Here is a 12,201-nt window from a genome sequence, read left to right as displayed (position 1 = left end):
CGTGCCCCTCGCCTTTCCCGCGCTTTCCCGCGCTCGCGAGGGATTGTGGGTCACCGCTCTCCCCGCCCTCCTCCCCGCGCCTCGCCTCAGGAGGCGCCTGGCGGGCAATCCCGCAGCCGCAGCCGCAGCGCAGCGGGCCGCCCACGCCTCCCCCGCGAGTCCCGCCTCCCCGCGAGTCCCGCCTGGAGCGTGGAGCCGGCTGAGACCGTTAGGGCTCCTCAGCCTGCCCCGCTGGAGAAGCAGCCGCCGGAGCACGCAAGTCATGGGCTCCTGAGTGGGCCAGCCTGGCTCCTGAGAGGGAGGGTTTGGACTCGTGTTCTAGAATTCTCTCTAGAATTCAACCCTCCTCGGTTGACGGGGATGTGGCGGCCTTACGAGGGACCGCTCACCAAATAGAGACTTTTATGGAGACGGGGAGGATCTTTGAAAGGTGAATTTGGAGGGTTTCCTTAACCGAGGAGTATGTGACTTATTTACCGGAGTCACTAGGACCCTGTTTTATGGGGGGAGGGTGTATGCGCATGCGTCGGTCCGGGGGCTTGAACTCAGGGCCTGGGCGCTGTCTCTGGATTTGGGGTTTTTTTGTTTTTTCTTTCCCCTCAAGACTAGTGCACTACCACTTAGGGCCACAGCGGCTCCACTTCTGGCTCCGTGGCGGGGGAGGGGGGGCTTGTTTAATTGGAGATGAGTTTCACGGACTTTCCTGCCCGGGTTTTGGACCACGATCCTCAGGTCGCAGCCTCCTGAGTAGCTAGGATTACAGGCAGGAGCCACTGGTTCCCAGCTTATGGTAATTTTGAGATATCGTGTCCCTGTGTAGTCTCAAACTCACAATCTTTCAGTCTTCTGGCTTCTAAATTCTGGAATTAAAGTTGTGTGCCAATATGCCAGACTGTAATTATTTTCTAAATATTGCACATTAGGGCCTGGGATCGTGTCCTAGCGGTAGAATGCCTGCCTACCATGTATGAAACCCTGGGTTCGATTCCTTGCTATCACATACCCAGAAAAAGCTATAAGTGGTGCTTTGGCTCAAGTTGTAGAGAGTTAGCTTTGAGATAGCCCAAAGAAGTGCTTAGGCCCTGAGTTCAAGCCCCAGTAGTGATTAAAAAATAATAATAAATATTGCAAATCAGAGCACCTTTTACACACTAAGAAAGGAAACAATGTGTTTGAGCCCCTTGGCAAACACCATACATTGCAAATGCTTGTAGATCTAAAGATAAAGACCAAAAAGAAAGAAAAAAGCAACAACAAAGCATAATTTTCTTGAAGCCTAAATTCAAACCCAGAACCCGTATGTTTATATGTGTGTGTGTGTGTGTGTGTGTGTGCATGCATACGTGTGTGCATGCACTTTCACATCAGCACAAATAAGTACTGGAACTTGAACCAGGGCTTGGGCACTGTCCATCAGCATTTTCTCTCCAGTCTGGCCCTTGAGCACGTAGAGCACTTACAGCTTTTTGGTAGAATGTCATAGTGTTTTCTCTTGAGTCTGGCTTTGAATCTTGGTTATCAGATCTCAGCCTTCGCAGAAGGTAGAATTACAGATGTGAGTGGAACGCTTTCACTACCATAAGCCACTTTCTACTGGTGGGCATCTGAAAAGAGAATAACAGAGGTGTTTGTACTCCTATTTGGTAAGTCAGAAAAAAAATTAAGTCTGATTTGGTCAAAATGTGGTCTGTAAGAACATTGCTTAAGGGCCTGGAGTTTGGCCTAGTGGTTAAAGTGCTTGCCTAGCATGCATGAAGACCCAGGTTCAATTCCACGGTACCACATACATAGAAAAAAGCCGGAAGTGGTGCTGAGGCTCAAGTGGTAGAGCTCTAGCCTTGAGAAAGTCCAAGGACAGTGCTCAGGCCCTGAGCCCAAGCCCAGGACTAGCAAAAAAAAAAAAAAAAAGAACATTGCTTAATATAATTTATATCTGAGACCTCAATGAGCATTACATAAATATCAGCCTTATAATTCACGGTTTTGTTGGTAAAGCAAATAGGTTCTTGAGTGAAGAGCAATAGCTGGTTCTTCAGTGTGATCAAATGGAATAGACTTGGTTATGTTGAGAATTTTGTTTCATTGGCAGGAGAGTTAAGAGACTAGTTGACTAGTTCTGCAATGAGGTGCAAGATAAACAAGATGACTTGTAATCATTTCCTCAAAAGTTTGAGTATAGTTCTCTTTATTCCTTTTACCCATCATTTTACGCATTTCTGTGAGTTTGGTTGCTTTTGGTATACTGTGCTGGTGTCAAGCCAGGATCCTCAGATTTCAGCCTTCTAAGTAGGTAGGATTACAGGAGTGGAGCCCACAGCATCCAATGGTGTTTGTTGGTTTACTTGTGCTTTGTTTTGATGTGCCAGTCCTAAAGCTTGAACTGGGCATGGGGTTTGCCTTTAAGATTTTCTGCCTAAAGCTAATGCTCTACTACTTGAATCAAAAGTCCACTTCTGGCTATTTCTTTGTTTTTGGCACGTAATCGGTGATAAGACTCTGGCTTTGAATAGCCATCCTCAGATCTCAGCCAAGAGAGTAGATGTGTGTATGGGGGGGACAGGGCCGGGGGTGGGGGGGAGGGTGGGGGGGGGTATGGAGGTGCGGCATCCTGGGGCTTCAACTCAGGGCCTGGGAGCAATCTCTGAGTACTTATACCACTTTGAGCCACAGGCACCACTTTGTTTTCTAGTGGTTGAGATAAAGAGTCTTACAACCTTTCCTGCCGCGGCTGCAAAGACCTGCGATAACAGTCTTCTGAGTACCTAGGATTCCAGCTGTGAGCACCAGCGCCCAGCTTTGTTTAGCTTTCATCTGTAGAGATCATCGTCACCTCTCCATTTTGTTTCAAGGACCCTACAACCACACGGGGAAAAGGTCGAAATGAGAGTCCAGTAAAGGGGGCGTGGAATATGTAGATGAGCGCAGGCAGTGACTGCTGGTCATTGCATCATGAGGCTGTATTTCCTTGATTTTTACCATATTCCAATATGCAGTATGCTGCTACACAGTTAGTCATAGTTCAATATCTCTTATTTCTAGAACCGTGGAAGTTGATAGGCCGCTGAGAAAAATAACCCCATATTTAAAGTGATTTGGATCTGATGGTGAGGTACCAGGCAGGGCTGTACAACTCATACTTACCTGGCAGGGGAGATACCATGATCACGAAGGTGGTTTTCCCAGGGCGAGGCTTATCCATTGCACTCCGGATGTGCTGACCCCTGCGATTTCCCCAAATGTGGGAAACTCGACTGCATAATTTGTGGTAGTGGGGGACTGCGTTCGCGCTCTCCCCTGGTTTTTCTGTGCAAAAATAAAAGGAACTAATTTGACACCGTCATTTATTGACAAACTTGCTTATTAACCGCATGCTACATTCTCCGTTTTTTTGGACCGCGAAACAGTAAAAACTCGGGTGATCTTTTGAGCAAGTAATTTCCAAAAAATATGAGGTCTATATTTTTTTATTTCTCCTGAGTTTGGGCTTTTTTGTTGTTGTTCTTTCCTTTCTTGGATTTACATTTTATTTAAGTATTACAGCACCAAGTCATATTTTTGAATCGTACTCTGCGTTTTCTTCGTGGTAGGAGGCACAATTCCTGCCTGGGTTTGATTTTTTGCATATATTTTTATTATATTTTATATTATATAATATATTTTTATTATATTTATATTATAGAATTATATTACTACACATACATTGATATCCTTTCTCATGTCATGGTTCCCATTTCCTTCCCCCCATCTTGATTTCCCCCTTTCCCTATCCAATTTCAAATAACCAATTAAGCATATATAAAATATATCTGATAACAAGGTAAAATACTGTAACAATATGAGATAACCAAGGGACAGCAAAAGAGATGAGAGATAACATAGTACATTAAGGACAACAAATCACTCATTATATGGCTTTTGTTTCTATATCCTGGAGGTCCTTTCATTTAGTGTCATACCATATGGCCTATGTATCTAGGTTTTGCTCTAGTGTAAATCTCTGCTAGGAGAGCCCAAGGTTTCTACTGATTAGGACAACTGAGGGAAACCATTGAACCTATGTTCTGGCTTCACTTAATATGATTTTTCCTGTCTTTCCATTTCCTTACAAATGGGGTGATATTCTTTCTGACAGCAGCATAGAATTCCATTGTGTATAAATACCACATCTTGTTGGCCCACTCATCAACTGAGGGGCATCTGGGTTGATTCTGTATCTTCTCCCCCCCCCCACCCCCCAGTCCTGGTGCTTGAACTCGGCCTGATGACTAACTATCCTTGGGCTCTGTTTCTGAGCCTGTCTTTGCTCAAGATTAGTGCTGTGCCACTTGAGCCACAGCACCACTTCTCGCTTTTTCTATGTACGTGATACCAAGGAATCGAACTCCATTCTTCGTGCTAGGCAAGCACTCTACGACTAGGCCAAATCCCCGACCCCTGATTCTTTTGATTCTTTAGCCAGAAGCTGAAGTGGTAGAGTGCTATCCTTGAGCAAAAGGAGCTCAGGAACAGTGCCCAGGCCCTAAGTTCAAGCCCCAGGACTGGGGAAAAATAGGACTTGTCAAACTGATTTTTACTTTTCCCGCTTTGGTCTGAGACCAGAACTGGAACTTGGTAACACACGCACGCACACGCGCGCATGCGCACACGCTACCACGCTACTCCTAGGCCTGGTGTCGTTGAGCTCTTTACCTCAAGGCTACTGCCATAACCGTGGAGTCACAGCCCCACTTCCCGTTTTCTAGTGGTTAAATGGAGTTAAGTCTCAGGGTCTTTAGTGCCCGGGCTGGCTTTGAACATTGATCCTAAGATCTCAGCCTCTTGAGTAGCTAGAATTGCAAGGGTAAGCCACCGTGCCTGGCTGGTACCTGGTATTTTTGTTCACTGGCTAGCACTCAACCAACTAAACCACATCTCCAACCCTTGTTTTTAAATTCTAGTTTAAGAGAAAGTTCCTAGTGTTGTGTGTTCGTGTATGTATGCATGCATATCCATGTAACAGCATTGGCTTGGACTGAGGATCTTATGTTCACGCTTAGCTTTTTTTCTTTTTGCCAAAGCTTCCCTTCTATCATTTGGGCTATTATTCCTCACTTTCTGGCTTTTGCTGGTTAATTGGAGATGAGTCTCATGATTTTTTCTGCCCAAGTTAGCTTCAAACTGTGAACCTCAGATCTCAGCCTCCTGAGTAATTAGGAAGCATGTCATTTGTGCTGTTTTAGGTCAGTGATTTTTTTTTCTTCCTTCTCTTCCTCCACTCCTGCTTCATATTCTCTCTTTCTCTTTCCTTTCTCCTCTACCTTCTTCCCTGTCTCCTTCCTCTCTCAGCAGGGACACTATGTAACTCAGGATGGCCTTGATTGCCATCCTTAGTGAGATTCACCTGTGTGAGATTAACATAAGCTTTAACAAGACGTTGGATTGCTGTGTTAATAAATTGAGGGATCACAGGCAAATAGGAGGCTACTATAATCTAGACATGTAAGAAAGGCTTTTATGGAGAGTGAAGTGATTAAAGGACCAGATTTTATTTGGGATGGGTAAGTAGGTAGGTAGGTAGCTAAACAGATAGACAGACAGACAATGTTTTTGTGCCAGTCATGGTGCTTGAACTCATGTCCTGGCACTGTCCTTAACTTCATTTTTCTCAAGGATACCACCACTCTGCCACTAGAATCACTGGCTCCAGGTCTAGCTTTTTTTGCTGTTGTTTTGTTTTTTGTTTTTGTTTTTGTATTTGTTTGATGTTCATCCTGAAGCTTGGTTGGGTACCCAGCAGACCTCCAAGGGATTTTTTTTGTTTGTTTTTGTTGTTTTGTTTTTTGTTGGTTGTGGTGCTTGAACTCTGAGTCTGGACTCTGTCCCTGAGCATTTTAGCTCAGGACTAGCACGCTACCATTTGAGCCACAGCACCACTTCTGGTTTTTTCTGTGCATGTAATACTGAGGAATTGAGCCCAGGGTTTCATGCATGCTAGGTAGGCACTCTACCACTAAGCCACATCCCCAGCCCCCATCTCCACCCCCCACCCCATCCCTTTTTTTTTTTTTTTTTTTTTTTTTTTTTTTGCCAGTCCTGGAGTTTGAATTCAGGGCCTGGGCATTGTCCTTGGACACTTTTTGTGCAAGGCTAGCACTCTGCCACTTGAGGCACAGTGCTACTTCTGGCTTTTTCTACATATGTGGTAGTGAAGAATCAAACCAAGGGCCTTGTTCATGCTAGGCAAGCACTCTACTACTAGGCCAAACTGCCAGTCCCGCCAAGCCCACTCCCCCCACCTTTTTTTTTTTTATTCAATCCTGCAGCTTGAACTCAGGACCTGAGCCCTGTCCTTGGACACTTTTTGCTCAAGAATAGTGCCGTGCCACTTGAGCCACAGTGCCACTTCTGGCTTTTTCTGAGGATGTGGTACCGAAGAATTGATCCCAGGGCTTTGTGCATGCTTGGTGAACACTAGGCTATGCTCCTGGCCCCCTTCCAATTTTGTTTTGTTCTGAATTGTGGGGCTTGAACTCTGGGCCTGGGCATTGTAACTGAGCTCTTCAGCTCAAGGCCACCACTCTACCCCTTGAGCCATAGTACACTTTCTCCAGTGTTGTTGTTGTTGTTGTTTATTTGTTTGCTTGTTTGTTTCTTGTAGTTATTTGGGGAGTCTCATGGATTTTCCTGCCCCAGCTGGCTTTGAACCATCACAGTCCTCAGATCTCGGGTCTCCTTAGTAAGATTACAGACATTAGCTTCTAACCCCGAGTTTTGTAATATATGTGTGTATATATAAAAATACATATACATATGTACGTGTGTGTGTGTGTGTTGGTTGTGGAGCTTAAACTCAGGGCTTGGGTGCTGTCCCTGAGCCTCTTTGTGCTCAAGGATAGTGCTCTACCACTTCTGGTTTTTGAGTGATTAATTGGAGAGTCTCTTGGTACCTGGCAGGAAGGTACTTTTAAGAAAAAAATTATTATCCGGGCACGGTAGCTCATGCCTGTAATCCTAGCTACTTAGGAGGCAGAGATCTGAGGATCAAGGTTCAAAGCCAGCCCGGGCACAAAAAGACCTGAGACTCTTATCTCCAACTAACCTCTAGAGAATGGGAAGTGGGGTTTGGCTCAAGGGTAGGGTAGTAGCCTGGAGCCGAAGAGCTCAGAGACAATGCCCTAGTCCCAGAGGTAGGGCAGTAGCCTAGAGCAGAAGAGCTCAAGGACAGCACCCAGGCTGATTTCAAGTCCCATGACCCACAAAAATAAATAAATAAGCCGGGAGTTTGGCCTAGTGGTTAAAGTGCTTGCCTAGCATGCACAAAGACCCGGGTTCGATTCCTTGGTACCACATATATAGAAAAAAAAAAAGCCAGAAGTGGTGCTGAGGCTCAAGTGGTAGAGTTCTAGCCTTGAGAAAGTCCAAGGACAGTGCTCAGGCCCTGAGCTCAAGCCCAGGACTGGCAAATAAATAAATAAATAAATAAATAAATGATTGCTGAGGATTACATGTGCATGTGGGATATAAGAGGAAAGAGACGGGCCGGGAGTTTGGCCTAGTGGTTAAAGTGCTTGCCTAGCATGCATGAAGACCCGGGTTCGATTCCTCGGTACCACATACATAGAAAAAAGCCGGAAGTGGTGCTGAGGCTCAAGTGGTAGACCTCTAGCCTTGAGAAAGTCCAAGGACAGTGCTCAGGCCCTGAGCTCAAGCCCAGGACTGGCAAAAAAAAAAAGAAGAGGAAAGAGACTGGGCCAGGAGTTTGGAGTACAGTGCTTGCCTAGCACACACAAAGACCAAAGTTCAATTCCTCGGTACCACATACATAGGAATTTAAAAAAAAAAAAAAAAAGTTGGGCCAGGCACAGTGGCTCATGTCTGTAATCCTAGCTACTCAGGAGGCTGAGATCTAAGTATTGAGGTTCAAAGCCAGCCAGGGCACTAAAAACCCTGAGACTCTTTTTTTTTTTGCCAGTCCTGGGCTTGGGCTCAGGGCCTGAGCACTGTCCTTGGACTTTCTCAAGGCTAGCACTCTACCAGTTGAGCCTCAGCACCACTTCCAGCTTTTTGCTATGTATATGGTACCGAGGAATCGAACCCGGGTCTTCATGCATGCTAGGCAAGCACTCTAGCACTAGGCCAAACTCCCGGCCCCAACCCTGAGACTCTTATCTCCAATTAGCCACTAGAAAACTAGAAGTGGCACTGTGGCCCCAGGGGTAGGACAGTAGCCTTGAGCTGAAGAGCTCAGGGACAACATGCAGGCCCTGAGTTCAAGCCCCAGGATTGGCCAAAAAAAAGAAAAAAAAAAAGGTGCTCAAGAACCATGCCTAAGCCCTCAAGTTCAAGCCCTACAGCTAACAGGAAAAAAAAAAAATTGAGGATCAAGGGTTTGGCCTAGTGGTAGAGTTCTTGTCTACACAAAGACCTGGGTTCAATTCTTGGGTACCACATACATAGAAAAAAGCGGGAAATGGTGCTGTGGCTCAAGTGGTAGAGCTCTAGCCTTGTGAAAGCCCAAGGACAGTGCTCAGGCCCTGAATTCAAGCCCCAGGACCAGCTTAAAAAAAAAATTACAAGTAAGGTGTGGTGACCAGAAAGTATGAAGTGAGGTGAGAGTTTAGAAAAACAGAAAGTTTCAAAGGAATTTTTACTATAATTTGGCTTCCTTCCCATAAACTCCAAGGTTCTTTGGAAGCAGAGATTGACTCTTACACCTTTATATCCCCAGCATTAAGAATGCAGCGAATACTTGTTGAAATAAGTGAATGAATGATTTGGTGAAATGGGCTAATCTGAGCACTTTGAGGAATAGTCTGGATTCCATAAGATTTGAAAGGTAACCTTTCTGGGCCTGTTTCCACATCTGTAAAGTTGGCACCAGTGACTCATGAATATAATCCTAGCTACCCAGGAGGCTGAGATCTGAGGATTTTGGTTCAAAGCCAGCCCAGGCAAGAAAAGCCCTTGAGATACATATTTCCATTTACCCACCAGAAAGCTGGGGGGGGGGGAATGGACTCAAGTGGTAGAGCACTATCCTTGAGCAAAACAGCCCAGGCACAGCTCTCAGGTCCTGAATTCAAATAGAACCCCAGGATATGCACTAAAAGAAAAAGAAAAAAAATGGAGGCAATACGTATTTGCTTCACAGAGTAGTAGCTTGTAAACATTAAATTTATTTTATTTTTTGCCATTCCTGGGGCTTTAGCTCTGGACCTGGCTATTGTCCCTAAGCTTTTGTGCTCAAGGCTAGAGCTTTACCACTTAAACCTCAGCTCTACTTCTGGCTTACTTTGTAGTTTAGTAGAGAAAAATCTCTCAGACTTTCCTGCCCTGGCTGGTTTTGAACTGTAATCCTCAGATTTCAGCCTCCTGAGTAGCTAGGGTTACAGGCTCTAACCTTGGTTTAAATTGATTATTTTATGTAAAAGACTTAGAAAAGCAGCTGGCACATAGTAACATAGTAAGCATTATATCATTGTTACTTTTTTTCATTTATTTATTTAGTCTGTTGTAGGCTAGAACTTAAGACCTGGGCACTATCCTTGAGCTTTTTTTTTTTTTTTTTTTTTTTTTTTTTGCCAGTCCTGGGCTTGAGCTCAGGGCCTGAGCACTATCCTTGGACTTTCTCAGGGATAGAACTCTACCACTTGAGCCTCAGCACCACTTCCAGCTTTTTCTATATATGTGGTACCAAGGAATCGAACCCGGGTCTTCGTGCATGCTAGGCAAGCACTTTAACCACTAGGCCAAATTCCTGGCCCTGTCCTTGAGCTCTTTTGCTCAAGGCAAGCACTCTACCACTTAGAGCCACATTGCCACTTCCAATTTTCTGGTGGTTAATTGGAGATGATTCTTATGGGCCTGGGAATGTAGCTTATTGGTAGAATGCTTGCCTTTCTGGCATGAAACCCTGGATTCAATTCCTCAGTACCACGTAAACAGAAAAAGGCAGAAATGACTGTGGCTCAAGTGCTAGCGTGCTAGCCTTGAGCAAAAGAAGTTCAGAGACAGTGCCTAGGCCCTGAGTTCAAGCCCCATGACTGGGGGTGGGGAGAACAGGGTGGAGTCCTACAGACAAGATCCTCCCATCTCAGCCTCCTGAGTAGCTAGCTGTAAGAATCTCAGTTCAAAGCCAGCCCTGGCACTACAAAGCCCAGAGACTCTTATCTCCAATTAATCATTAGAAAATGGAAAGTGGGGCTGTGGGTCAAGGGTAGGGCGGTAGCCTTGAGCTGAAGAGCTCAAGGAAAGCACCCAGGCCCAGAGTTCAAGTCCCATGACAACCCCTCCCCCCCAACCCCGCCCCCCCCCCGCAAAAAAAAGTTGGAAGTGTGGAAGTGGTGCTGTGGTAGAGCACTAACCCTGAGAAAGCCCAAGGAGTGTTCAGCCCAGAATTCAAGCCCCAGGACTGGCCAAAAAAAAAAAAAAGGACTATTTCTGTTTTTTAGCAGGCTGCAAAACATGCAGAAACTGCAGTTTACCAAAAATATGCTGGTAGACTGTTATTGGCAGCAGCTTTTTCTTCTTAGTGGAATTTCCGAGAACAGGAAGTTCCTTCTTGACGTCATCCTAGAAGGCGGGTGCATGTAGATAAAAAACACCGTTGCATCTTGGGAAAATCCATTTCTTCCGTATTAATGGTTTATTTTGGAGTGCAGTTTATTTGGCCTTCAAATAATATCAATGATAAACTTGTTTTAGGACATGGAAGGTAATTTTGTGATAGCATACAGCTTTTAGGAGACATTTTATGTTTGACCATGTGTAAAAGAGCGCTGTGCATTCAAGCCAATGAAGACTGTGGCTGAAGCAACTCATACTTACCTGGCAGGGGAGATACCATGATCACGAAGGTGGTTTTCCCAGGGCGAGGCTTATCCATTGCACTCCGGATGTGCTGACCCCTGCGATTTCCCCAAATGCGGGAAACTCGACTGCATAATTTGTGGTAGTGGGGGACTGCGTTCGCGCTCTCCCCTGGTTTTTCTCAGTACAAAGTAAGACTTGTGCAATATTTGGGAGGCGTTTATACTTCCTGACTTTTTAATTTGTGGTCCTGTATTTTTCTTTAGTAACCACAGTCTTTCTTTACTTTTTTTTTTTTTTTTTTTGGCTCCTTTCTCTTTCTGGCCCCGCTCGCTCCGGCCCGGCTCGGCCCCCTTTCTAGCTCAGGCCCCGCTCGCTCTGGCCCGCTCGCTCCGGCCCGGCTAGGCCCCCTTTTCTAGCTCAGGCCCCGCTCGCTCCGGCCCGCTCGCTCTGGCCCAGCTTGCTTCCGCCCGGCTCGCTCCAGCTTGCTCTTGGCCCCGCTCGCTCCGGCCCGGCTCGCTCCCGCACGCTCCTGGGCCCGCTCGCTCCGGCCCGGCCAGCTCTCGCTTGCTCCTGGCTCTGCTCGCTCTGGCCCCTTCTCGCTCTAGCCCCGCTCGCTCCGGCCTCGCTGGCTCTGGCTCGGCTCGCTCCCGCACTCTCTGGTCCTGCTCGCTCCGGCCCCGCTCGCTCCGGCCACCACTCGGTTGGGCTCTGTTCACTTCCGCTCAGCTCGCTTCTTTCGCTCTCTGTCGCCGTCGCAATCTTGTCTCTGCCACTTTTCCAGTTTGGTTGTGTCTCGTCTCTGCCACTTCCGGCTTGGTTGTGTATGTGGGATACCGAGGAATCGAACCCGGGTCTTTGTGCATGCTAGTCAAGCACTTTAACCGCTAGGCCAAACTCCCGGGCCCTTTCTTTCTTTTGTTCTGCTGTGTTGATTGAACTGTAGGCCTGGTCTTTTTTCCTGAGTTCTTCATTTCGAAGCTACCTTCCTATCACTTGAATCACAGCCAGCCCCACTTCCTGTTTTCTAGTTATTAATTGCATGTAAGAATTTCACGTTCCTGGTCCGGAAGGGAAGTTCGGAAATTTAGTCTACCGATAGAGTGCTTGTCTAGCATTCACGAAAATCTGTTTTTGTTTTTGATTTCTCGGTACCACATACCTAGAAAAAAAGCAAGAAATGGTGCTGTGACTTCAGTGGTAGAGCTCTATCTAACCTTGAGAGAACCCAAGGACAGTGTCCAGGCTGAGTTCAAATCCCAGGACTAGCAAAAAAAAATAAAATAAAAACACTTCCCACGAAATTTGCAATACAAACAAACAATAAACCAAAAAAAAAAAAAGAAGTTTCAGGCTCTTGAGTGCCCAGTCTGGCTTTGCTCTTCAGCCTCTTGAGCTGAAACCTCAGCTAAG

The 12,201-nt window shown here is 46.1% G+C and overlaps 1 protein-coding gene and 2 non-coding genes across 3 annotated transcripts in view; all 3 read left to right on the top strand.

The window, feature by feature from the left end:
* Positions 1-203: 203 nt before the first annotated feature.
* The window catches only part of Tex14 (testis expressed 14, intercellular bridge forming factor), a 90,771-nt gene continuing 78,773 nt past the window's right edge, over positions 204-12,201 (top strand). Inside the window, exon 1 of the mRNA XM_090351119.1 lies at positions 204-430. Coding sequence (XP_090207245.1) covers positions 405-430 — 26 coding nt within the window. The 5' untranslated portion in view covers positions 204-404. The remainder of the gene's footprint in view (positions 431-12,201) is intronic.
* On the top strand, positions 3,134-3,297 carry LOC150051934 (U1 spliceosomal RNA). The gene has a single exon (XR_016538528.1). It is a non-coding gene; the product is annotated as a U1 spliceosomal RNA (small nuclear RNA).
* On the top strand, positions 10,799-10,962 carry LOC150051933 (U1 spliceosomal RNA). Its single transcript, XR_016538538.1, has one exon. It is a non-coding gene; the product is annotated as a U1 spliceosomal RNA (small nuclear RNA).

This window comes from Megascapheus bottae, chromosome 17 (assembly GCF_031878675.1).
Source record: "Megascapheus bottae isolate mThoBot1 chromosome 17, mThoBot2.hap1, whole genome shotgun sequence".
Classification (NCBI taxonomy): Eukaryota; Metazoa; Chordata; class Mammalia; order Rodentia; family Geomyidae; genus Megascapheus; species Megascapheus bottae.
Note: the sequence above shows the minus strand (reverse complement) of the source record. Positions and strands in the feature narration are given on the sequence as shown.